Below are 27,096 nucleotides of genomic sequence, written 5' to 3'. Positions count from 1 at the left end.
GGCCCCACCCCAGGCTCCTGCCACCTCCTGATTGGCTGAATTACACCGCAGCAACCACTCAGAAGCTTCCCAGCCCCCTAGCAGCAGCAGCCCTGCTCTATCCCATGTCCTGTATTATCTCTCATATTTTACCGGACAGGGGAACCAAATACCGGCCTGTCCAGTTCAATACCGGACACCTGGCAACCCTCGTTGCCACAGTAATACATTTTATGAGTGTTGTATTCATGTATCTGCCACTGTTCTCTCATGTTGGCTTAAGTGACATGACTTCAACTCTGTGGTTTCCTTTAACCATGTTGTGCGCTAGTTTTTCAGTAGGCCGTTTCCCCTGAACTATAGAGATCTTTATGAACCTCTGATTTACATTCAAAATTAAATGGTTTTTGAGTGTTGACTTTTAATTTAAAACATCATATTCCAAAGTCAAATGATAACTTCTCTTCCCCTTTGGGTGGATTATGGTTGATTTAATGGAATTCAGCTACATAGTGCTTATACTGTATTTGTGGCACATTCTAGTTAAAGTTGTTCTAATAAAATGACAAATCATTTTTGTTTTGTTTGATAAGTGGTAGATAATAGGATTTATAAAAGGTTTTGCGTTAATACCATTCACTGCTTATCAGCAGCAATTTGAATTGGATTGGATTGCATATTGCACATAATCCTGCCAGTAACCCTTATTAATTAAACAAGTGGCAGAACAGTATTGATTTGCAAGAGACATTGTTCACATCTTTTCAATGCATCTGTAGCAGGGGTGGGCAACTCCAGTCCTCAAGAGCCGCCAACCGGTCAGGTTTGCAGGATCTCCATGCTTCAGCACAGGTAGCGCAGTCTTCGACTGAGCCACTTTGTGCTGAAGCTGGGGTATCCTGAAAACCTGACCTGTTGGCGGCTCTTGAGGATCAGAGTTGCCCGCCCCCTGATCTATAGTGTTCCAAATGAAGTGGTAGTCGTATCGCTGCTGTAGATCAGCAAATTAATGTCAACGTCTACATGTCTTTTAGCAAAGACAAACAACTTTGAATGTTGAATGCTTAGGGTTTTTGTTAAAGTAAAATGTTGGTTTCGGTTGGCTGTCTGTGAAATTACTAGACGATGTACTGTTGTGTGATATCTAGAGCACAGAGAAGGATTATGATTCATTCCTCGTTTGCTCTAATAAGACACTGTTATTGAAATGTGAACAAATGTTGCTTGATAAAGATTCCGAATTGTATGCATGTAGGTGGAAAGTGAATAATATCCTTTAATGATAAGAACAAAATGCAAGCATGCTATAAGATGAGGACCAGAATATCAAGTTACAGATGTTTTGGAATTGACCACAGAGCTGTGAAAATACCAGCACCACATATTTCTAAATGAAAAAGCATGTTGTCGCTTTAAAAAGCTTTATACTGTACTATGAATTGCTATTATGTAGACAAGAGTTTCTCAGGCTTATCCTCAGGACTGCACATCCAGACTAGATTTTAGGCATTATCAATGAATTAATAAACACACATTGGCACTTATATGTCAATGTGTGGTTAGCTGGTTATCCCTAAAACATGACCCGACTGGGATGCCCCAAGGAAAAGGCTGCAAAGCAATGATTAGAACAGGGGTGGCCAACTCCAGTCCTCAACGTCACTAACAGGCTAGGTATTGTGGATATCCCTGCTTCCGCACAGGTGGCTCAATCAGTGGCCCAGTCATTTTGATTAAGCCACCTGTGCGGAATCAAGAATATCTTGAAAACCTGGCCTGTTGGTGGCCCTTGAGGACTGGAGTTGGCCACTCCTGGATTAGAACATAGTGGGTAGTCAAATGAATGACTTGGTTTGAATATTACTTTGTTGTCTTCTTATGGTTTTACATATGTAAAGGTTAGGTCATGAGGGTACTGATATAATTAACATGTTCCTGTGATCGTTCTTGCAAGGAGACTATTCGGTTCTTTGACATGAAAAATACTTTCATGACTGCATGGACCGAGCAGGAGGAGGAACTTCTTTTTGTACTCTGGTCCACATCTCTCCAATCCTTTTTGTTCCTCTTGTGTGCCTTTTTTCCTATCTAAAACACTTAATACACTTAATATCCTTTGTGCTCTTCTCTCCCCTGTGTTCTATCACAGCCGTGCACAAACTGGGGGGCGCAAGATTTAGGGAGGGCGCAGGCGGCGGGCTGGCAGATGTTGTGCGTGGGCGGGTGGCTGAACAAGCTCCGTGCTGCTGCTTCTCGTCTTGTTGCAGGGGCGGGGCCTTGCTGTGGGAGCGGGGCCTCCACTGCACACAGACAGTCCCTCCTCCTCCTGTCTGTTTCCCCGCAGCACATGGGGGATCGGAGCATGCTGAGTACTACCACCCCCTCAGGTGAAAGTGTATGACTGTTATGATTGTGTGTGTTGTGATTGAGTATGTGCACTGTATGGGTGTTGGGATTGAGTGTGTGTTGTATCTGTGTTGGTTGTGATTGTGTGTGTTGTGATTGTGTGTTGTGTGTGTTGGTTGTGTTTGCGGGTGTGTGTGTTTGTGTGTGTTGTGATTGTTTTTGTTGTGATATGAGTGTGTTGTGATTATGTGTGCTTTGTCTGTGTTGTGATTGTGTGTGGGTGTTGTGATTGAATTCAGAGGTGCGCAAACTGTTGGGGTTGCAGGCGGCGTGCGGCGAAACCTGGTGTGCGCGGGCCGGCAGACACTGTGCGCGGGAGGGCAAAAAAGATGTACGCGGGCGGGCAGCCGAAGAAGCTGTGCGCGGGTGGGCAGCCGAACAGGATAGTGCAGGTGGTGGCCACGTGATGGTGTGTATGCACGCACGGGGGCTTCGGAGGTACGGGGGAAGAGCACGCCCCAGCGCTGTGATGTCAAACGCCCCTCCTTCCGGTGTCTGCCCTGCAATAGCGCTGTGTTCCTGCTCTCCTCTGCTGGAAACCTGCTTCTCTGCGATCCTCTGCAAGTGAGAGGGTAGGCTGCCACTATATCAATCATACTATGAAAGTACAGAAATAATAAAATAAAAATAAGTGAAAACACAACATTGAAAATGGAAAAAAATAAATACATAATACTGTAGGTAGGAGTGTGGACGACACTGGGGACAGCAAGCCAAAGAGCAGGGAGAATAAAAAGGCAAATGGGAGAAGGAAAAAAGGGAGGGAAGGAAAAAAAGGGGGTGGGGGGAGAGGGAAGGGAGGTAGCAAACACACACACACACACACACTCATAGCCCCGATCCTTGCCCCCCGCTCGTGCTTGCAAAATTATGCAGGACACCCTGTGCTCATGCTTGGAGAGTTGGTGATGTCACCGCTCTCAGCGGCAGCGTGGACGAAGCCTAATTTTGCAAGCGCGAGCTGGTGAAATATGTAAGTATTTAGACATATTTGTATTTACATTGTATACCGTTTAATAAAGGTTTTTTTTCATGTGATTTTGATTACATCAGGCAGGGGGGGCCCGAGAAATTTCATGGATGAAAAGGGGGCTCGGCATAAAAAGTTTGCTCACCCCTGTTCTATCATATGGTGACCATAGAGGGAAAAGGGAAATAACAGCACGTCCTGTTCCTCTAAGGCTGCGGCCATAGCGCGCACGATTAAAAACATTAAATCAATCAGGCCGGCCATACTGCGCGCGATGCGCAACGACCCCGTCACGTGAGCGTTTGAGCCAATCAGGGCGAACCATCCTGGTGACGTCATGGCCATGCCTCCCCGTTGCAAGCGCATCTGAGTCCACAGATCATTCAGGCGGCAGGCGCTCGCGCCACCCCTTGCGCTCTGTCGCTCGCGCGCACCTGCACTATGTCCGACGCCTTAAGGACAAAAGTGAGCAGGCATAGAGAGTAAGGGTGGAAGGGGGAATGAGGGTTGTACTGCAGCCATAGGAAGAGCCAGAGAGGGAGAGCTTTGTTATGCATCCGGTTTCAGTGGGAGCAAATGTTGAGCCACATGATTTTTCTGGGTGATTTAAAAAAGCATACAACAAATCACCTTGTTTATATGCTTATCTAGATAGAGGATAATTAAAGGTAGAGGGATAACCTATAAGGATCCATCACATCCAGCGCTTGAGTATCTTAATGAGAATGATAAATCAAATTAGATGATTCGTTAAGATACTGCAAATCACGAGAGGAAAGTACATGAAAATGTATGGTTCATTTATTAATAAAATGGTGAACATTCGTTTTATGGATCATGACGTTGTAGATTTTCCTTTTGATTTCTTTACATTATGTGGAATAATGCCTGGAACAATTGCAAAAATCAAGCAAATAATTTCTCTGGACTCATTACAATCATGAGATATACAATGTCTGTTGTGGATAAATAGCAGTGCTATTGGTATGGTATATCAAGGGGACAATGATGACTATACTATAGTTTTAGCATTTTAGGACAGTAACGGGAGAGCAGACTATTACATCGGGATCGCAAGCACCAGATAGAAAAATGAGGTTAAGTGAACGAGGTTTATTTCGGCCGGAGCCAACAGGTAGCAACACATGCAAAAACAGTCACAACTCGCCAACACGGGGTTTTACAGGGGGACTCCTAGCTCAATAGGTACTTGACACTCCCAGAGTGAGCTTACCCAGGATGCCTCAACTATCTGTCTGACTCAGGATTTCCCAGTTACTCGGGATCACCGCCTCTTGGGTCACAATTTGTATTTCCAGTCAATCTCTACTCAACGAGACTGGCCACAAACAATTTGGAACTCTGACCGGCTTACATCGAACCCCGATCGGCTTGCGTAGAACCCTGGCCTCCATCTGAAAGCATGGAAAACTGGGTGCCAACCAATAACAGAAGAAATTGTCTTAGCTGAGCCAATCAGAGACTGGGGGTTTGTACAGTGCTGCAGGACGGCCCCCAAGGGGTGGGGTCTCCAGGAGAGGGAAATATGAACTGGCCATATTTCCAGATATCCAGGAAGCAGTGGGTGGACCTTAACATCTGCTGACTCACCCACAGCACCATGTAATAGGAAAAACATCACTATGTGGCTCCCTCTATTAACCCTTTAAAGCCATGGTAACCCTATAAGGGGGGGGGGGGGATTATGCATATTATTAAGTATTACGTAGCACGGTCCTTTGGAAACTGTGATTTCCATTTTGATTTGGTTGCCTAAATAGCCGTGTCTTATTTCTAAAACCTGAATAAATTCAAGAATACTATGTGTTGTAAAACATGTCATGAAAAGCTTTTCAAAGTAATTGATGACCTACTGTATGTACTGTACAGTAAAAAGGAAACTTGTGCTCTATAAAAAATAGTATACAGCTTCATTGTCCTGGCATCGATCTTTACGACTAAATCGTTTTTTTTTTGTTTTTTTTGTGAGTACTCATCTCAACCCATACATATACAGTAGCTTTCTTAATAACAAATATTATTCTTTCTGATATTTACATTTACAAAAATAGCTTTTTGCCTATAAACCAAACTAAATTCTGCCAAATATTTGATGGGTGCCCTAAAATGACCCAATGGCACTTCTGTGGATTCTTCTACAGTTACCAGAGATGTGGCCAGAACATAGCATACAATAGAGCTGCATTACTGTGTGCCGGGAGGGGGGAAATAATAGAGATGTAGTCATGGCATAATATTCCATCTGCTGCTGTCTGTCTAGGGAGAGGACACAGTCCAAGATGGCAATCCTGGCATGAGCAGTTTTGTTATCAATATTTTAGTTATTTGATATTCCAGCACTGGAAGGAACAGATGTCTGAGCTCGGTGTGCCCTCTATAATTCACACTTGCAACTCAGATTTTTTTGTAAGCATGGAGGGCTTAAAAACTCCTGGTTAAAAATAAATATAAAAAATGTGTATATAAGTGTGTGTGTGTGTGTGTGTGTGTGTGTGTGTATATGTATGTATATATATATATATATACATATATATATATATATATATATATATATATATATATATATATACTGTACCTTTAACTTCCATTTTTATTCTAAACACACATTTCAATGACTAAGTTCACATTTTTTAGTTATGTAATATCACATTTTTAACTCTTCAAGTATATGACCAAAGAGGCAAATTGCTGTATGGATACCATTCTGAATGTAATGGATTCCCCAATAACGCATAATTGCAGTTTGGGGATATTATACATACGCCGGGATTCACTGAAAAATAAATACTGTACGTCAGGATTCACTGAAAAATACATACGCCGGGATTCACTGAAAAATACATACTGTACGCCAGTATTAACTGAAAAATACATACTGTACGGCGGTATTCACTGAAAAATACATACTGTACGGCGGTATTCACTGAAAAATACATACTGTACGCCGGGATTCACTGAAAAATACATACTGTACGCCGGGATTCACTGAAAAATACATACTGTACGCCGGGATTCACTGAAAAATACATACTGTACGCCGGGATTCACTGAAAAATACATACTGTACGCCGGGATTCACTGAAAAATACATACTGTACGCCGGGATTCACTGAAAAATACATACTGTACGCCGGGATTCACTGAAGTCTATCGGATATCAGACCTTGATCCTGTGTTAATTGCCATTGACTTGATTGTAAAACCAAGCACCAGATTTTAGTTAATCTGCCCCATAATGCTTAACACATTTATGTATAATCCATTAAATACACTTACAAATAATATATGGTTTCTTTTTTTAAACTGTGCTTTTAACCCTATGTAACGGTTTTTCTGAACCGGCCTGACCCACCCAATCTCATATTGGCCCCTGTGGTCTAACCAGTCCCCATTACAGTGTGATTGTGTCTGGTGGTGCACCTGTTGGCTATAGGACTCCTGAGTCTCCCGCATGATGGTGTGTGGGGATGACCCGTCCAGACAGGCAGCTGAGGTAGTGTGCTGAGTCCTACCTATATCCAGTGCAGCGCCTCCACCTCATCAGGATCCCAGCGTGAGCTTGTGGATGGTCCTGGTGAGGAACTCCTCTGTGGTGCGGCCCCCTGTGCAATCACTTCACTCTTACACACGAAGGTTTCTGTTATCAGCATCATCTTTATTGCACGGTGGGCAAGCTGCCCTCCACAATGGGGTGTCTCTAGCCCATCATGGTGCCTGTGCTTCCCTTTAAAAGGTATGTCACCTTGATCAGGGATTCCCTATCCCAGCCGGGATATCTTTATTCTGCGCCAGGTCCCTGGACACAGACTCCTACTGCAGCTATTAGAACATAACTGTCTTGACTACTTGAACTTGAACTTGACAGAACTCCTTCTCCACTTAGAACTCCTGCCAGAACTAACTTTTAGACACAGTGCTGTGCCTTATGTACATTCTGGAACTGACACACCTCTGACATCACTAACCATGGAGTCAGAGCATGTGACCACTCCCATCCATACACAGGGCACCCCACCAGGGTGTGAGGGCAAACCTCCATAATTACTGCTGGCATGCCCACAACTTACCAGGCCTTACTGTCAGCAGGAGAGATGACTGTAGCCATTTTACATGACCGCTACATTCTCCCCCTGGTGAATCCCATCGACCTCGCTGGGACCTAGATTTGTATACCCTTTTCCAGGAAGCACTGTAACACAAAACATAATTAGAACATCTTACAACTTTTCATAATGCATACAGAAAAAAATGTCTACAGTACACTCCGCCAAGCCCGCCCCGACCAGCAGCCACGAACCCGCATAATGCATAGTACCTCCTAAAAGTAGTGACTGGGGTCAGGTTTTCTTACCTCCCTTCCACCCATATCCAGGACCGTAACATAGTAATGTCTCGGCAGTCCCCTCTCGGGCCTATAGGTCACCTTATGCTTGTAGATGTTCCTTCCTATGCCCCATATGCGTACTAAATGTTCTATCCGCTCCTCGGCCTTCTTTCCTATCACTGCACTTCCCCTACCGACCAAGTACATCTCAATGGTCTCCCTAAGCCACCTCCCTCTGTTCTCCTCTATTTCATCCATGAGAGGCTCAGGGACGTAAGGGTACTCCAACCCGTGGGATGATTTGTAACGAGCTATTATCGCCCGTTCCGCTCTGCTGATCCTGGTCAGTTCAGCTCTACCTGCCCTCCCAGGTAACACCCATGACAGGGGCTCATCAGGATCCACAGGATCCGACAGTATGTCGGGACCCATGGGTTCTATCTCCCTATGCTCAATTTGAATCCACATATCCTGCAGCTCTCTGTCCCTCTGCTCAGGAGTGAACTCTCCTACTGCCCACCAGTAGTCTACCACGTCCTCCCTACGGATGAGAAACCGAGTACGATCCATCCATGCAGAATACCCTTCAAAGAGTGGGGCCCACCAACGGTGCTCTTTGAACTTGTGTGACTCCCCTGAATCGCTTTCATCCCCCTGAGAAAATACCCCCGATGTCCGCGCCGATCGCGGTACAGACCACCTTGATGATCCCGAGGCCTTTTTCACTGGGTCGGGAGCCACAGGGGGCAGCCACCGGCCTACCGCGGCCGTTCTCAACTCTCCCCCTCCCCGAGAAGTGCCTTCCGTAGCGCAACTGCGCTGTCTCCCCCCAGTCCGTTTCACCTCCTCTTCCGAGGGTATGTCCACCGATTCTAAGCTAGGCGGGGATCCCGTGGAACAGGTGACAGGGGCAGGGGTTTTATCTAGGACGTGGGATGGGACATAAGGGCAAGCGATTGGACCCCACGGGGTTACGACCCGTTCTCGGCTGTCCGTAGACTGGTCCAATGAGGATATCTCACCCTCCTCAGTCCTCGGATCGCCCATCCAGCTCTTGGTCTCTTGAGGTGATCGGGGACCTTCCCCCGATCGCCGGAGCGTCGCTGCTTCCCCTCCAGTGGTTCCGCCGTCGCCACCGGAAGTGATGTCCTCCCCGGAACCGGAAGCGTCGCCATCTTGGGTGGGACCCCCATGCGGGATCTCTTCCTTGATGACAACATCCGGAAGCTCCGCCGCCGCCTTTACCGGAAGTGATGCCGTCTCTCCACGTGCGCCTTGGGCCTGGCACGGCCCTTCCTCCGCTGCGCTGTCTGCCGGGACAAGGTAAGTGATGGGGCTGCTTCTCTTACCAGTCCGTAGGGGCGTAGGCGTCTCTCTCCCGTCGCCGCCAGGTCCTGGGATGGCGGGACTCCGTCTCTCGGCTCGCCGATCTGCGGGGGACGCCCTGTTCTCCAGACTGCCACTCACCCCACGGGGTGTCGTCCGTCCTTGTTTCCTCTTTGGTCCCAATTTCGCCACCGCTAGCTCGCGGAGATCCTCATCGGAGTAATCTCCCTTCCCTGATCTCGGGGTCACCGAGCGTGGCGAAAGTCTTTTCTCTGCGCGGTCGGGGAGTGACCCGACCGTCTCGGTTGCTGCTGACCCAGCCGACTTGGTCGACTCCAGTCCCCTTTCTCCGGGACTCGCACGGCTGATCCACAGTGCGCCAGGGGACTCGGCGGAGCGCCTAGCCGTATCCCCCGGGGGGTCAGCAGGTTGAATGGGTATAAATGTGGGCATGGGCCACAGATATAATGTCCCGCAATGTGGGCAACGTGCCGCCGTGTTGACAGTGCCTCCGGGCAGCCCGCATTGTAGGCAGAGCCCGACCACCGTCTCGGTATTTGCCACCCTTACTACCAGTAGCCCGCCGGGTACCGAGTAGGGCTGGGTGGAGACCATCGTGCCCACAGTGGAGGAGCAGGCCATTCTTTTCACAGGAGCCACTTCCTGTATAGGTCTCTTCAAGTCAGTGGTTCCTCGCAACTGACTGGTAGAAGTTGCTGCATCCGCCACTCCCTGCTTCGGCTCCTCCTTCCGCTGGCATAGCTGGAACCCGCCCCCAGGGGTTGCAATTATGGGCGGATCCCACAGGGGAATATCATGCCCCTTAATTAAGGCCGCGCCTTTCTCAGTCCTGGTGGGCGCGGTCTGCGTTTTCGCGCCAATTTCCTCATCAGAGTGGGCTTCCTGGGCCGCGGCTAGTTCCCGCCTTCTCCTAGCTGCTGCTTTTCGTGCAAAATATCCCTCCTTTTTGCACGTTACCTCCGCGGCCGGAACTACTTCTTGTAGTGGCGCCGTCTGGATATCAGTCCCTGGGCCCAGTGGGTGCATTCCCACAGGCCATAATTGAAAGTCACTCCCCCTGGTGGAAATCAGGGGAGGGTCCCATAGACTAAGCGGTTGACTCAGCACAGGGGCCGAGTGAGTCACTGTCCATGAAGGCGCAGCCGTAGCTTTCGCGCCATGCCCCCCATCAGGGCGGGGCTCTGCTGTTCGCGCCATTCCCGGCCAGCTCTTTGCAAGTTCTGTATCAGCCATTTTCTCTGCGACTGGCCCATGCGGTCTCCTTAGCAAGTGGGAACCGCCATTTTGGTTGGCTTTTAAGCCCGAAATGTCAGTTTGTTTGCTTTTCTCGCTGGGTTCCCCCCCAGTTATCACAATGTCCTTACACTCTTCAAGGGTGGCCCCTCGGTGTCCCAGACAGGACAAAAACGGGGCAGCCACAGCCTTCGCTCCACTCCAGAGCAGATTAGTTAAAGACAGCTCAGCGACAGTTTGCTCTTCAGTGGGGCGCACGCCACGGGTGCCTTCCCCCTCAGCCTCCAATCGCCATTTTGGATTCTCCGCACCGCGCGGATCCTCCATTTCTTGGGTTGCTATGCTCTCGTACCAATTGTCGTACATGGGGCTCCACTCTGTGGGGCAGCCACCACACCAGTACAATAAAGATTTGCTTCAGATGCACCACCACATGTGTACCTGATCTAGGCTGGACCCATGTTGCACTACCTCAGGCTAGGCTCACTCTCTCAGTGTCTGCTGTAACTCCTTCCTCCCAGTCTGTGCTCCCTATGGTAAGTGTCTGGAATGGGCTAGAGTACTCTGGCTCTGCCATGCAGTACTTGGGGCGTCTACCTCTCTCGGTCAGCCTAGCGCAGACCCTCTCCAGGATTCCTGACCAGGTTAACAGGCTATCCCTTCTGGCGTCCTACCAACTAGCACTACCTCAAAGTGACTCGGTCAGCTATAGCCCGGCTCCAGACCCCTCACTCCTTTCAGGCCCCTAGGTCGTCCCTGCGAACTGACACACGCCATCAGCCCCCTGACCACCCCTAGGTCCGTCCCATCGCAGCACAAAGTGGCAGCAGACACTCTCCCTGTTTCCAAGTGACCTAGCTAAAGCCTGTCCTGTTGACAGGTCTATCTCAGCAGCTCGCCTCCAAATGTAACGGTTTTTCTGAACCGGCCTGACCCACCCAATCTCATATTGGCCCCTGTGGTCTAACCAGTCCCCATTACAGTGTGATTGTGTCTGGTGGTGCACCTGTTGGCTATAGGACTCCTGAGTCTCCCGCATGATGGTGTGTGGGGATGACCCGTCCAGACAGGCAGCTGAGGTAGTGTGCTGAGTCCTACCTATATCCAGTGCAGCGCCTCCACCTCATCAGGATCCCAGCGTGAGCTTGTGGATGGTCCTGGTGAGGAACTCCTCTGTGGTGCGGCCCCCTGTGCAATCACTTCACTCTTACACACGAAGGTTTCTGTTATCAGCATCATCTTTATTGCACGGTGGGCAAGCTGCCCTCCACAATGGGGTGTCTCTAGCCCATCATGGTGCCTGTGCTTCCCTTTAAAAGGTATGTCACCTTGATCAGGGATTCCCTATCCCAGCCGGGATATCTTTATTCTGCGCCAGGTCCCTGGACACAGACTCCTACTGCAGCTATTAGAACATAACTGTCTTGACTACTTGAACTTGAACTTGACAGAACTCCTTCTCCACTTAGAACTCCTGCCAGAACTAACTTTTAGACACAGTGCTGTGCCTTATGTACATTCTGGAACTGACACACCTCTGACATCACTAACCATGGAGTCAGAGCATGTGACCACTCCCATCCATACACAGGGCACCCCACCAGGGTGTGAGGGCAAACCTCCATAATTACTGCTGGCATGCCCACAACTTACCAGGCCTTACTGTCAGCAGGAGAGATGACTGTAGCCATTTTACATGACCGCAACACCTACATTTGCAATGCATCCAGCTATTCATTAATTTAGGAAACAAACATGCTAGACATGCTGTGTGTGTTTCTCGGAGGAACTGCTTTGTGTATTTGTGTTACTCTGAGCAACTGAAGCTTTCAGTCCACAATATTCTGAATAGTCTTTTTGTACTGGAAATCGCGTTTTTGATAACCAAGTCATCATCGTGCTCAGTTTGGGTAGTTTCTGCAGTCCCCACCTCAACTTTCGAAGTGGAATCAAATGAGTCGACAAATCTCTAATCTCTTGTATCAGTTTCTGAACTTGGGAGGTCCTGGAAGCTGAACTGTTACATTTCATGCTCTGGGGACCTTACAGTTCCTTGGAAAATAGCATTTTAAAGAGGAAATCCAAGCATTTTTTCTTTTTAATATGTGATTGAAACGGGGGTCTCCGGAGCTGAATCCTATTAATTGCAGCTCTGGGGACCTGCTGCTTCTGGGGATACTTCCCTTTGTGTGGGGAGATGGTAGTCGCTCCAGCTCTCTAGCTGGGTTCATGTAATGGTCACTTTTCAAAGCTGCCGCATCCTGCAGGCCAATAGGAAGACGTGATGTCTTTGGGTTCGGCTATCTATTCGTCCAAGTGACAGATTTAAACTTTGCCGAGATACCGGCACCCCCTTTGGATGTAAGTATCTCAGGAACAGGAGGTCCCTAGAACTAAAAATTAATTGGGTTCAGCTCTGCAGAATCCCTGCTTCAATCCTATGTAAAAAATAAAAATAAAAAATAAGAGGAAAATAAGCAGCTTGGATTGCTCCTTTAATGTGCCGGTGAATTATTATTAAAAAGAAACCAAAGTAGGTAGCTGGGTTTTCCAATAGTGGGCTGCGACATCACCTCCTAATAACATAACTGTCTCATATTGGCTGCCTTAGTAAGGTGTCCATACTGTATTGTTCTTAGAGATTTAAAAGTACTTTTATCAGGGACCAAGGAGCCCCCGGATCCCAAAGTACCATTGTTCCTCTCTGGGGGACCCTTTGGTTTCAATAATGTTACATACAATTTGCCAAATAAAAATTGCAGGCTGCTCAGATTGTTCATTTAATCTCCGCTTGATAATGTCACAGCCCTCACTTGGGAGAGGAAGAGCATATCATCGGAGGATGAAACAAGCAGGGAAAAGAAGCAGGGCTTTTGGGAGAGAAACGATAAAAATGTATTTGATACAGTAACACCCTTACAATATATATATATATATATATATATTGATTTTTAGGCAGAACTACGTACAAGTTCTACTTTGCTGACGTGTGACTCGAGTTCTAGGGTCATTAATAGATTTTATGCACTGATTTTTCTTGATTGGCATTGGGCTGCTACATTTACTAATGTATGAAAGAGTTACAATATTCAGTGTATTCCTTGTGTATCTGATATTGTCGTGTTTTAGGTCTCGAAGGTGTACATTTCTTGTCTATGTATGCATGTATAGCTTTATTTATATAGCCCCCACAGCTGTACTCGACGCTTTACAAAAGAGACAATACTGTACAGGGAATAATAATACCATAAGTGCAACAAGCAAAATCTGACACAAGGCAAGGAAATCCCTGCCCCGGAGAGCTTACAAGTCAGTAGACTTGTGTACTATTGTAAGTTTTGTACAATAACCAATCGAAATAAGTTATTGCTGCTGTATAACCAGAATAATCACAACATATATCCTTTTGGTACATGGTTTTATTAAGACACACTACTATATTTTGCAAATAAACATATTTTCCATATTGAGGTACATGTTCCCATTGAAAGGAATATTATGATATTCATATGTTGTGGTTTTATCTTTGTATTCCTTTGTTTGATACTTTATGCCAAATTTGGGAATGTTTTACTGCTTTATGAATGACCCCTTTGGCTTGCCCTGTGGCAACCTGGCGGGGAACAGGTTAAAATAATTTCCCCTTGAGGTTGCAATGACAATCTACAGAACTGCTGGAATTGTTTAAAAAAAAAAAAAAAAAAGTTTGTTTGGTATTGCGAGGATGTATAATCGTTTCATTAATCACACACACAGACATAAAATGCATATTTAGTACAATTAAAAAAAATAAACCCTAGCATATTAGCAATTTTAAAAATAAACAGAGCAGGGTACCATTTCTACTTATAAACTATAGCACAAAATATTATTTCATCTATTACTTACAATTCCTATAGGTTGCAGTTTTTAATTTATTTCAATGTTATAGTTTTTAGGGGGTCTCCGCAGCTGAACTGCATTAATTTCAGCTCCAGGGACCCCCTACTTCCTGAGATACTTACCTCTGTAGAGGGTGCCGGTAGCAGCTCTGACGGGGCTATGTCTGAAGGCTTAACTGTGCCATGTCACGTGGGCCAACAGGAAGAGCCGCAAGGGGTGACGTCACGACTTCCTATTGTCACGCAAGCCACAGGACATTTAAAGCTTCATTATGTTAGCCACAACAAGCTCCGTCGGAACCGCTACCTGTAGAGATACCGGCACCCTCTACGAAGGTAAATATCTCAGGGAACAGGGGGAAACCAGAGCTGAAAATAACGTAATTCTGATCCGGAGACCCTCTGCTTCAATCCTATAACTAAAAAAAACATAAACTGCAACCTGGAGTGCTGCTATATGACAGAAAATATTCATTTTATTTTCAGGCTACAACACGTAATTGTCATGATTTTGTTTTTCTTCATATAGCATTACGTAAACACAGTACAGTTGATAATTATATATAACCTAATTGCTTGTTGCCTGGTAAGTCCCCTATATAGATGTACTGCTGCGGCACAGTTTATTCGAGCATTTGCCCGTTCTGTGCCGCAGCAGTAGCCTGGCGCGCGCCCGAGTGTGACGGGCGCGCGCCGAAGCAGCGGAAGAGCGCCCTCCGATCGGGGCGCTCTCCCTACCGCTGCCGGGTCCGCCGGGTCCCCCGGAACCCCCTGCCGCTGTCCCGCGATCGCGGGACACCAGGGCTCCCTCGGGGAGCCCCTGGACACGCGTGCAGGGGGCGCACGCTCCCGATGACGCGTGACCGCGCGTCTATGACGCGCGGCACGCCGAGGGGCGGCCACAAGCAAGCCGGGAGATTTCCCGGCTTGCGGTACCGACCACACTTCAATAAAGTGTGTCGGTAGTGTAGCAAGTCTCCGACGCCACGGCTCTGGAGCCGGTATCTGCTGCCGTTGCGCTGCGGCAGGTCCATGCCGTGGTCGCTGTCACGCAGCTTGCCCCAGTACCGGAGACGACAAGTCTTGCTACGTCTGTACATACTGATTGTAGCAAGAGAATTCTGTCATCTGTATGGTTTAAAGATGTAGAGATGTTTCGTTAAAAAGTATACCACACTAGGAAAAGGTTTTTGGGACTTTTGTTCACTGGCACATCTAATACGCTGCATCTGGTAAGAAAAACAGAAACACGTGTTTTCAATTAAGAACCAGCAGTGTTTTGATTTGACAGTGACCTTGTTTTTGTCTCTGAATTGTACAAAAAGAAGGAACAAGCATTAGCTTGCTAGGTCTAAGTCACCGTGCTCTGTTCCCAAGCTGCTGATGTGTCATTCCTGGCATTAGACTCAGATGAAGACACAGAAAAGATAAGTCTAATTCTTTTGTTCAAACTCTGTAAATGGTTTGGGACAATTAATTTCCAATCGTCTCCCAGTAGAGCAGATTTACTTGTATATTAATGAGGCACAGGTGTTCGGCCCTGTGAGCCTACGAGGCATATTTAGGTTGTTTATTTAGTCAGCCATAGGTACTGCAAGGTGCACAAGCTCGCCTTTTAACAGTTTAAACAGCGATGCTTTAAAAAAAAAATATGATTTGCCAGCACCTGTTAAAAATTTAAAGCTGATCATGTAGAAATAAGTGCAAGTGGTTCCAGTGGTAAACAGCAGTAAAAGTTAAATAATGCCGTTCTCTATTCTGTTTAACAGTCCAGTCTGCCATTAAGAAGAAAACGAAGGTTCACTTAAGCAAATATTTGTATGAGGAGCTAATAGTTATTAGCTTGAATTCCTCTCAAATAGTTATGTTGGTGCATCTATGCCTGTGAAAGGAAATATGGCTGTGCTCATAGTAATATTCATTTTTCTTGTTTATTCACTGAACTGCAGTACCAACATTTGAGGGAAAATGGACTAACCTCCATAGGCATCATGAATTTCAGTAGCTGGCATAATTATAGTGATCTACATATTCATTAAATCCTGAGAAGAAATGTGTCCAAAAAGACAGCCATGCGTTTCAATTGAATAAAATCAGTGTGTAGACTTTAAAAAATAAATACAAGTTACCTCCTAAATTCCTCTTTCCAAGCATGACACTTTGTGAAACCAGGACGACAGTGTTGTATTTTTGAGGGGAAAAAAAGTATATACAGTAACACATCCTTGTTCTTTACCCTCTTTTAGCAAAGAATGGGAAGAACTCTTTGTAAACAACAATTACTTGGCAACAATACGTCTGAAAGGGATTAATGGGCAGCTGAGAAGCAGCAGGTTCCGGAGTGTTTGCTGGAAGGTGAGTAGAAAATATTTATTTATAGTTTGTGGTTGCAGTGTATCAACATTTTACCTGATGCGCTTGAAGATTACTGATGCAGTCACAGGATTTTCCAGGCGACTAAATATACTGTTTCACAATCCCTTATTATAATTTGCAGGATATTTTGTTAATCAAACCAAGCTGCTTTTAAAGTCTTTGATGCCTTCAGAGAGAAGGAAATGTCAGGTTTGTGTTCTACGAAGAAATGATAGTGTTCTGTACACTGTTAATTTAAATGGTTAAAGCAGCAATCCGTTCCTGGTGGTTCTACTTTATTTATGTTTATGGATTTATTTTGCAGAATCTCCGTTGGTAGGAGCTGAATCCTGTTGTTTTCCCCTGGTTCTCCTGTTAGTTACAGTTCAATTCCCCAGTATATACAGTTAGGTCCGGAAATAATTGAACACTGATACAAGTTTTGTTATTTCGTTATATTTGTGTACCAAAATAAATTCAAGTGACAGTTAAATAATGAATATGGGCTTAAAGTGCAGTCTATCCGCTTTAATTTGAGGGTATTCACATCCAAATTGGAGAAAGGGTTTAGGAATTACATCTCTTTAATATGTAGCCCCCTCTTGTTCAAGGGACCAAAAGTAATTGGACAATTGACTCAAAAGCTGTTTCATGGACAGGTGTGGGCTATTCCTTCATTATTTCATCATTAATTAAGCAGGTAAAAGGTCTGGAGTTGATTCCAGGTGTGGCATTCGCATTTGGAAGCTGTTGCTGTGAACCCAAAACATGCGGTCAAAGGAGCTCTCAATGCAAGTGAAACAGGGCATCCTTAGGCTTCAAAAAAAAAAAAATCCATCAGAGAGATAGCAGGAACATTAGCGCAGTGGCCAAATCAACAGTTTGGTACATTCTGAGAAAAAAAGAACACATTGGTGAACTCTGCAACACAAAAAGGCCTGGACGTTGACGGAAGACAACAGTGGTCGATGATCATAGGATCCTTTCCATGGTAAAGAAAAACCCCTTCACAACATTCAGCCAAGTGAAGAACACTCTCCAGGAGGTCGGCATATCATTATACAAGTCTACCATAAAGAGAAGACTTCACGAAAGCAAATACAGAGGGTTCACAACAAGGTGCAAACCATCATAAGTCTCAAGAATAGAATGTCCAGATTAGAATTTGCCAAACAATATCTAAAAAAGCCAGCCCAGTTCTGGAACAGCATTCTTTGGACAGATGAAACTAAGATCAACCTGTACCAGAATGATGGGAAGAAAAAAGTAGGGATAAGACTTGGAACAGCTCATGATCCGAAGCATACCACATCATTTGTAAAACACGGTTGTGGCAGTGTGATGGCATGGGCATGCATGGCTTACAATGGCACTGTATCACTAGTGTTTATTGATGATGTGACAGAAGACAGAAAAGCCGGATGAATTCTGAAGTGTATAGGGATATACAGTAGAGGCAACTCTTATTCTAACAAAAACCAGTGGCAATTCCCCCCAAAAAAACAGGAAACACCCAGGTACATTCTGAATACATGCCTTAAACTTTCCTAAAACTAGCCCCAGCATTTCTGCATTGATTAATGGCCTATCAGATTAACAGCGGGGGTCCCTGGCAGTCCCATTCAAACTGAATTGGAATGCCAGGGATCCCTGCTGTGTTAATCCTATGGGTCGTTAGTCAATGCAGAAATGCCTTAAACGTGCCTCAAACTAGCCCAGAACATACCCAGCACATACCCAGCACATACCCAGAATGTAACCCGGCTAGTTTACGGCAAATGTTAGAATAAACGTTGCCTCTACTGTATTGTCTGCTCAGATTCAGCCACATTCAGCAAAGTTGATTGAATGGCGCTTCACTTTACCGATGGATAATAACCCAAAACATATGCGAAAGCAACCCTGGAGTTTTTTAAGGCAAAGAAGTGGAATATTCTGCAATGGCCGAGTCAATCACCTGATCTCAACTCGATCGAGCATGCATTTCACTTGCTGAAGACAAAACTTAAGGCAGAAAGACCCATGAACGAACAAACAACCATAGACAGCTGCAGTAAGGGCCTGGCAAAGCATCACAAAGGAGGAAACCCAGCATTTGATGCGTTCCAGACTTCAAGCAGTCATTGCCTGAAAAGGATTCTCGACAAAGTATTAAAAATGAACATTATTTTTATGATTATATTAATTTGTCCAATTACATTTGAGCCCCTGAAATAAGGGGACTGTGTATGAAAATTGTTGCAATTCCTAAACGTTTCATACGATATTTTTGTTGAACCCCATTGAATTAAAGCTGAAAGTCTGCACTTCTATTGCATCTCGGCTTTTTCATTTCAAATCCGTTGTGGTGGCGTACAGAGCCAAAATTATGAAAATTGTGTCAGTGTCCAATTATTTCTGGATCTATCTGTATTTCTTGTGCACATAGAACAATACAGTGACGGTAAAAGGTATTGTAACCGTTCTCTGGGGGATAGTAGAGCATTGCAATGTCATTAGGACACTTCGTGGTCCTGGAAGACAGCTTTTAAAAAAAAAAATTGTGGGGGGGCGGGGGGGAGAGGAAGACAGAAGAACGAGTATCAAAGAAACCAAAGGGTGACCAGCACTGAAGACGTCTCAAAAAGTAAACTTTTGGAGGATTGCTGCTTTAACAGTAACTGTTGTCAAAACAAAGATCTAAAGTGATACTGTTTACTGAAGTTGGAATAACCCGCAAACTCTTTCTTGAATGCTGAATATGTCCAAATTCAAACCATACATATTTTTTCACAAATACCTTAACGTTGTATGTTTTCCTTCAGCGTGGTACAATATTAATTCACATATGATGGAGGGGTTTGTGGACTTTGGCATGCAGAAGACTGACCATGTTCAATACCTGTGAAGCTATGTGCTAATTGAAGATTTATTTCATTAGATGGGTGAAAATAAATGTCCAACCTTTCAATATATATGAAATAGTCCACGGTCCGGTTCTTTTCTCAATTTATTCAGAGACAATAGAAAACATATTTTACAGCATCATTTCAGCCAGTTGCATCATTCAGGCATATTGAATTTAGTTATAGTGTCGAGAATCCTTAATCTGTTCTTAGCTTGGTGTTAAATGATTCTGAATTCTATACATCCAAATACAATCTTTATAGATTTTTCTCCAATTAGTCTTAACATAGCAATCGCCTGTTTTTCTCATGTCAATCATCAACATTAGTACACTATTTCTTCATTTACTTTGATTTAAAAGAACCTCATTGTTCTGTCACTAAGTGACTATACTTAATCCTATGTTCCTTATCTTTTAAGACCCGTTTCTATTGTGTTGTCTTTTACTACTAACAAACTATTTAACTAAGCTTTGATTCCAAACTGTTGCAACTCAGCAGACATTAAACATACAAGGTTTAAAACATCTATACACCTGCCTGTCTTCATCTTATATTTGCACTGTCAGCTAATCATTTTCCAATATAGTTTCTAACTTAATACTCAATTACTTATTCTAACTAGTTACATGACTATATATGACTATAGAGAATATAGCATGATTAATATTTAGGCTTGAAATCGTCCTATCTTCACTAATAGTTATACTATAAGTAGCTATACAGTACGTGGCTCCTACTGTGAATAGTCTTGGATACCTATAATCCTGCAAAGATTGTATGTGTGTATGTATGTACAGTATAGCTTTATATAGTGCCAGCCATGGTACATAGCGCTTTAAAGCAGTAATATATATGACATAATATTATAATACATAATGGGAGTAAGCGCTTCAGACATAAAAGTAACGGGAAAAGGAGTCCCTGCCCACAAAAAGCTTACAATCTAAGTGGTAAGTGGGGAGAAATTAGAGACAGAAGGAGGGTGTTCTGTTAAGTGTGTCTGCAAGGGGCCATGGTCGATGTATAGTATCAGCCACGGGGGGAAAAAAAAATGAATTCGAAAATTGGTACGCATTAAATATGTTACAAGTATACATGCTTTCAGACTTAAGGTCCTTTTTTAGGTATCACTGTTTTCCAAAAAGTCTAAGATAATGAGCACTAATAAAGACTAAGATAATGGGCATTAATGTGCCTTGTCTTATGAAATAGCACCTCGTTGGCTTTGTCTTTTAGAGGTAATAAATGCTTAACACTTCGATCCTTCCTTTCAAAACAACTACCACAAGTAATAACTGAGAGAACACATTAAGTTGGAAGAAAAGGTCACAACTTATGCGTTAGGCCCGTTGCCTCAACGTGGTAAAAAGGGGGACCTCCTCGCTGGCTAGCAAATGGCCGTACTCCTTCCCCCCCCCCCACCCCTCCTATAGTGAAGGGGGAGATACTTGCCAGTCGCCTATCGGTTGGACTCCCTCCCCTGCCCGCTGCACAGGACGCTTTAGCTCCATGTCCCCCTTACTGGCAGCTTAGACCTAACCATATGGCTAGTGACCTGGGTTTCTCACGCGTTGATTGGGCATAGCTGGCGCCTACAGTCTAATAGTTCTTGGGCTGTACCTAGGCACTTTGTACAGTAAGCACCCGCATCTTTACCTGTCCTCGGCATCACTGAGCATGGCTGGTGTGGCAGTTCTGCCACCCGGCGGAACCGGTTAACTTTGGGGAGACACACCCACCCTAAACTGTGACATTGCTTACATGTTTGATATTCTGTATGAATACGTCTAGCCCCTTCTCAGACAAATGCATGCCATCCTGTCTGTGTCACCACATGCTGTCTTTTGCATTAATCTCCCTGTGTTTCAGCAAGCGAGGATGAATCTGCCCATGACAGTGTTCTTTTTCTGGCTTTATCCATGCCCACCAAGTTTCTCGCTCCCCTCCATGTCATCCTTATAATTATTTCTGCCCAGATTATTAATTCCTCATTCCATAGTGCCCTTTACCGGGCGCAGTCTGGTTGCCATTAGTAGATCAGTTCTAACGATTTTCTTTATGCCATGTCATTCCAGCCCAGGTGCAACAGAATTATATCTGCTTTTACCTTGATTTTGCTCTGGCTTTGGCCAGGGCTGGTAGTAAATTGTCCCAGCTAATACCTCTGCTCTCCAGCCACAGCAGACTCATCCTTTCTTTTTCTCGGTCCAGCTGTGGGCCGAGCCCCTGTTCCCTGGCTGTCTCATGCACCCATTAAATGAATGAGTTGCCCATTATTCACACTTCTCGGATTTTAACACTTGCCTCTGGTGGAAGACAAATGTGTTGTACATTTGTGCTATAATACATTGCCTAGCCCGTGGCTCTAAAATAAATCCTATACGCATTAGACGTCCATCTCCCCAGTTTTTTTTATTTGCTCTGCCATAAAGTCCTCCTCTGCCGCAGCTGTTACGACCCCAATCCTAAATAAATGTGTTACAAATACCTTGAGGTCCATACGCCCACATTTATGCACTTTTTGAGTATATTCTGGAACTGATACCTGGTGAGAGGGGTCCTGTAGACGGACGCTCACAGAGGTACACAATTGGAGACTTTTGTAAGGTGAAATTATAACAAGGGTTTATTGTGCCTTTTCCTTAACATCAGGAAACCATCCAAACACGGGGGAAACAAAGCTTCTATTCACTTGGGAGTATTTCTAGTGAAATACTATGCAATTCACAACTCCCTTAGATAAGCATGTCTCCCAGCCCCAAACACATAGCATGAAAGGAACAGATATAAAAAGTCTTGTTAATAAAAGTCTTATCTGTTAGCTGGCTGTAGGGGAAGCTTCTCTGCTCTCCTGGATCCGCACCCTTGTGTGCACAGAAAATGTCAGCATCCAGGTATAGAAGTCTTAGTTGTCAGCTCCAGAGATCTGTGTTCTCTTGGTCAGTCTCTCCTGGGAGACTCAAGAACCTCTGCTCTGTCTCCAAAGTTCAGCTCACACGTGAGCTAAGGAGTCTCTCTCCCTGTCTCAAAAGACAGGCGTTTGTAAGCAATCTAATCAGGCAGGTGGTGTTTGTTAATTGACTACCAGCAGTTAACCACCACACTGCTGGATTAGAGACATATTTCCTGAACAGGGATAACTCCCCTGTTACAGGTCCCATCCTGGTGGATGAGGAAGTTACCCCCTATTTTGGGCCTTCACTCTGTGTAGTACTTTGAGCTTGACTGGGCACAGCTTTTTACTGCAGTTCTTTGTGAGGTGAACCCATGTTCCCTTATCATGTTCCTTTCCCACCCTGGTCTGTTTTTGACCTGTGTGTATTGTATGCGATTATCATTTTGTTAATGGCCACATTTGCGTACAACAGATCTGAATTACTGCTTTTTTTTTTATACCACCACCAGCTTGATGGTTCTGATAGGGCCATAGAATGCTGTTGCAAAGGTTTGGTAGCCTTAATAATAATAATAATAATAATAATATGTTCTTGTATAGCGCTGCTAGTTATACGCAGCGCTTTACAGAGACATTTTGCAGGCACAGGTCCCTGCCCCGTAGAGCTTACAATCTATGGTTTTTGGTGCCTGAGGCACAAGGAGATAAAGTGACTTGCCCAAGGTCACAAGGAGCCGACACCGGGAATTGAACCAGGCTCCCCTGCTTCAAACTCTCAGTGCCAGTCAGTGTCTTCACTCACTGAGCTACTCCCTCTCCTTAATAAGCTCTTCCAGCCTGTGTAGCATTATTAGTTCCCTTTTATCCGCCTTTCTGGTTTCAACCCCGATCCCAGCCTATGAGGATTCTCCTTGCTATGAAATCGTTTGTAGCTGTGTAGAGTTAGGAAAATGGGTAACCCCGCTAGTTTCGATCCTCTTGTAGCGCCTGTTATCTCAGCCTGTTTCTGGACTAGCAGGACCCTAAGGAGCAGTGCGCTTCCGCCCACATAAGGCTGCGGCCACGCTAGCGCTGAGCACGCGGTGCTTGCCGAGTTTTGTTCCTGCAATTTAAATTGTCCCATCTTATCTCACGCGGTGCCCGTGCGGGCACAAACACTCTCCCAAGCTTGACGCTTCGGTAGACAATAAATAGAGAGTTTGAAGCGCTCAACAAGCCCCCAATGCCCCCACGTGCACGCTTGCAAAATAGCCAGGACACCCGGCGCTCATGCTTGGAGAGCTGGTGACATCACCGCTCTCAAGCATGAGTGCAGTCAGCGCCAGCGGAGCACCAGCCGTACCCTCCATTTTGGACACCTTTGTAAATGAGAGCCATGATTGTGACGCACAGAGGTAGGATTTTCAGCTGCGGGGGACTAGTGATTTCTGAATCTGATCCATTATTCTGATATCCCTATCTGCTAAAGCTGACGCGGGCATGTTCGACCTATTGCCTTAGCCGCTTGTGCTGCTTGCCTAAATGCCACCCAGTTGAACTGCGATAGAGCTTCCATGATTATGTTTAGTCTCCCTGGGATGCGCTTTAAAATGTATGTTGCAATTTAGCGAATTACTTGTGTGGATTGTAATGATGCACATATTAAAGGGGGGGGGGAATAGAATGTTAAAAAAAAAAAAAAAAAAAAAAAAAATCGGCCGCTTGGACTGCTGCTTTAATTAAGGATGCATCTGGTGGCACTTCCAACTAATTTCTATTCACACGCTCTCTACTTTTGACTAGTATGTCCATGAAGCCATCAAGACGTAACCTTGAGTTCTTACATGTGCAACTCGGCAGAGAATTATATTAACATTTCAAGTTACTCATGTGGCCCATAACCAGATTGTAAACATGTTATACCAGAGTGTATTTAGAGAGTTTTCAAGTGCAGTGTGACACTGGTTTAGCAGGAAGAAGCATGTACAGTATGTTTTTGTTTTGTCTAGCAACTCTTGGCCAAAGGGCCTTCCTACCTGTATATTTACAATGAGATTTTATATGAAATTCATTTGGAGGGTTATTCATTAAACGGCCCATTGCACAGAAATTCACGTTCGTGTAAGTTTATTGGCATTTTACAATTCCAGATACATCGCTTCTATAGTTCTTGCCATATACATCTCTTTTGTAAGGTGCTCAGTTCACTCGCATGAAGTTATTAAAGTCGTGTTCATACCCTGTCATGGATTCAAGTAATAGTAACTTTTTTTTTAAATGATTTGCTGCAATGCTCACCCTCCCCATGCAGCGTATTATCGACACACCATGTAGTTACTTCTTTAGCCATGTTCCATGTGTACTCAGATTTACTTTGGAAGTACAGTATTCTACTTTTTTCCCTTGATAATCGGTGTCCTTTTCTAAGCCTGTTTCTAACGCATTTTAATTTTTATTGGCAGCTGTTTCTAAATGTTTTACCCCAAGACAGAAGCCAATGGATAAGTAAAGCGGCAGAGTTAAGAACATGGTATAAAAAGATTAAAGAAATAGTACGTAATATTTTTTTAATTATTGTTCAATGTACTTGATGCTATATTTGTGTGAAAGAAATGCAATTATAAGCACGTATTTGTTTCTTTTAGCATATTACAAATCCTCGAAAAGCTGCTGGACAGCAGGACTTAATGATAAATAATCCATTGTCACAGGATGAGGGGGTAAGTAGAATGATTATTTTTTTGGTATCATAAGCCAATCAAGCCTCCATCTTCTTATGCAACACATGGCATTGTACGTAGTTACTGCAACTTCTTGCTTTCACTCTAAACACAGCCTTCTAGCACTGGGGTGCGCAAAGTTTTTTGCGTGCACCCCCTGCTTGGGAGTTCCAGCTTTCGTGCCCCCCCCCCCCCCTCGGTAAGAACCCGGCGTCAAATGATGTCGCGGGTCACGTGACCCCGCCACATCATTTGCCGTGTGTTGTCATGGCAACATGTCACGTCACTTTACCCCGCGGCATCATTTGATGCAGCGTTGCCATGGCGACGCATCGCCGAAGAGGGCGCAGGGCCTCTGTAACCGCCGTGCCCTCCCAAGCAAGTCTTGCGCCCCCCACACAGCACAGCAAGCTTTCATTCCTCCTGTCCTTGGTAGTTATCGGAAATACCACCAATTTACTCTGCAACGTTACTGCGTTAGGGAGAAGGAGCAGGTCAGTGAGTAAAGACACTGACTATGGCAATGAGTTTGCAGCACAGTAATCTGGTTCAATTCCCGGTGTCGGCTCCTTATGACCTTGGGCAAGTCACTTTATCTCCCTGTGCCTCGGGCATCAAAAACATAGATTGTAAGCTCTATGGGGCACGGACTGTTCCTGCAAAATGTCTCTGTAAAGTGTTACGTAAAACTAGAACAAACAAATATTATTTATTATTATTACATTTCACAGCTATAGTAGTAGACACTTACTGTACTAAACCTAAATGTGCTACTTACTTTACGGAATCTATATTGACATGAAATCAAATAGCCAAAGGGGGGGGGTGAGACACTTAGGCTGCATTTACAAAGCCCAGGTATTTACTGGTTTATTCTTGGGATAGTGCAATAGTAGCACTAGTTTAACAAGTCCCCATCATCTTCTCCGCACAAATCCTTTCATGGCATTGCCCAGTTTATTGTATATCTCGTACAGTCCAGTCTTACTTTTGCATGCACATGATGAAGCTTTAGTAGAAGTCTATGCAAGTTGCATTGAGATGTGTTTTCAATGTTTTTTCTCAGCTGTTTTAGCCGTTTAGTTGTTTAATGCAGAGATTCTGCAGGAAGTTGATGTCCATGAAATAATTAGTGACAGAAGAAATATTTCACATATCCATATTCTTTTTGTTGCTAATTTATTTAAGAACTCAAAAAATATTATAACGATGTGTGATACTGTAAAGTTGTTAGATATATAATGTAGAAAGATGTTTATTTATGAAAACAAGAAATATGCATATGTTCTACTGCAGAAATAGTAGGTCAATAGCGATATCTATGATGGGCTTTAATTAGTGATGTACCGGGTACTACCCGGTCCCGGCATTACCCAGCGGCTTTTCAGCTACCCGGAAATTACCCGGACCCGGCAGCTAGAAAGTGGACTCTGCGCCGGGTATCCGGGTAATGTCAGGGTAGTTGAAAAGTATCTCTTACCTGCTGGAAGCCCGCGCGGACCTCTGAAAAGGTAAGCCGAGGTGCGGGGGCGATGGAGCAGCATCAGCGGTCAGTGTGGAGCCCGCGCGGGAGCTGCAGGACTCCATACTGCACTGTGAGCTGGGACCATGTGACCCGAGCAGGAGAAGAAGCTTCCCTATTGGACAACCGGCTGTCCAATAGGAAAGCTTCTTCTCCTGCTCCGGTCACATGGTCCCAGCTCACAGTGCAGTATGGAGTCCTGCAGCTCCCGCGCGGGCTCCACACTGACCGCTGATACTGCCCCATCGCCCCCGCACCTTTGCTTAACTGTTCAGATGTCGCCGCAGGCTTCCTCCACCCCAGGTAAGTTTCCACCACCCCCAGGTAAGTGAAAAACCGGGTACCCGGCCGGGTACAAGGCGCCAAATCCTCTGGGTACCCGTTACCCGGTTTAAAAAAATGTAGGACCCGGTCCAACACTAGTTTTAATGGATTCAGGGGAACATTTAAAGATTAGCTGAGTTCTTAAAAATGTAAAAACTACTGATTCAGAGATTGGCCTTCACCGGGTGCATTTTACTTTTATTGCATGTCCGACAGACCACACACCTCATCCCATTTCTGCTGCCGCCTCT

At 45.0% G+C, this 27,096-nt stretch overlaps 1 protein-coding gene across 2 annotated transcripts in view; it reads left to right on the top strand.

The window, feature by feature from the left end:
• Positions 1 to 27,096, top strand: part of TBC1D5 (TBC1 domain family member 5) — a 600,469-nt gene that overhangs the window by 256,812 nt on the left and 316,561 nt on the right. For both annotated transcript variants that reach the window (XM_075586906.1, XM_075586905.1), the window contains exons 5-7: positions 16,408 to 16,516; positions 24,742 to 24,831; positions 24,925 to 24,999. In XM_075586906.1, the coding sequence (XP_075443021.1) occupies positions 16,408 to 16,516; positions 24,742 to 24,831; positions 24,925 to 24,999 (274 nt within the window). The remainder of the gene's footprint in view (positions 1 to 16,407; positions 16,517 to 24,741; positions 24,832 to 24,924; positions 25,000 to 27,096) is intronic.

This window comes from Ascaphus truei, chromosome 2 (genome assembly GCF_040206685.1).
Source record: "Ascaphus truei isolate aAscTru1 chromosome 2, aAscTru1.hap1, whole genome shotgun sequence".
Lineage (NCBI taxonomy): Eukaryota > Metazoa > Chordata > Amphibia > Anura > Ascaphidae > Ascaphus > Ascaphus truei.
Note: the sequence above shows the minus strand (reverse complement) of the source record. Positions and strands in the feature narration are given on the sequence as shown.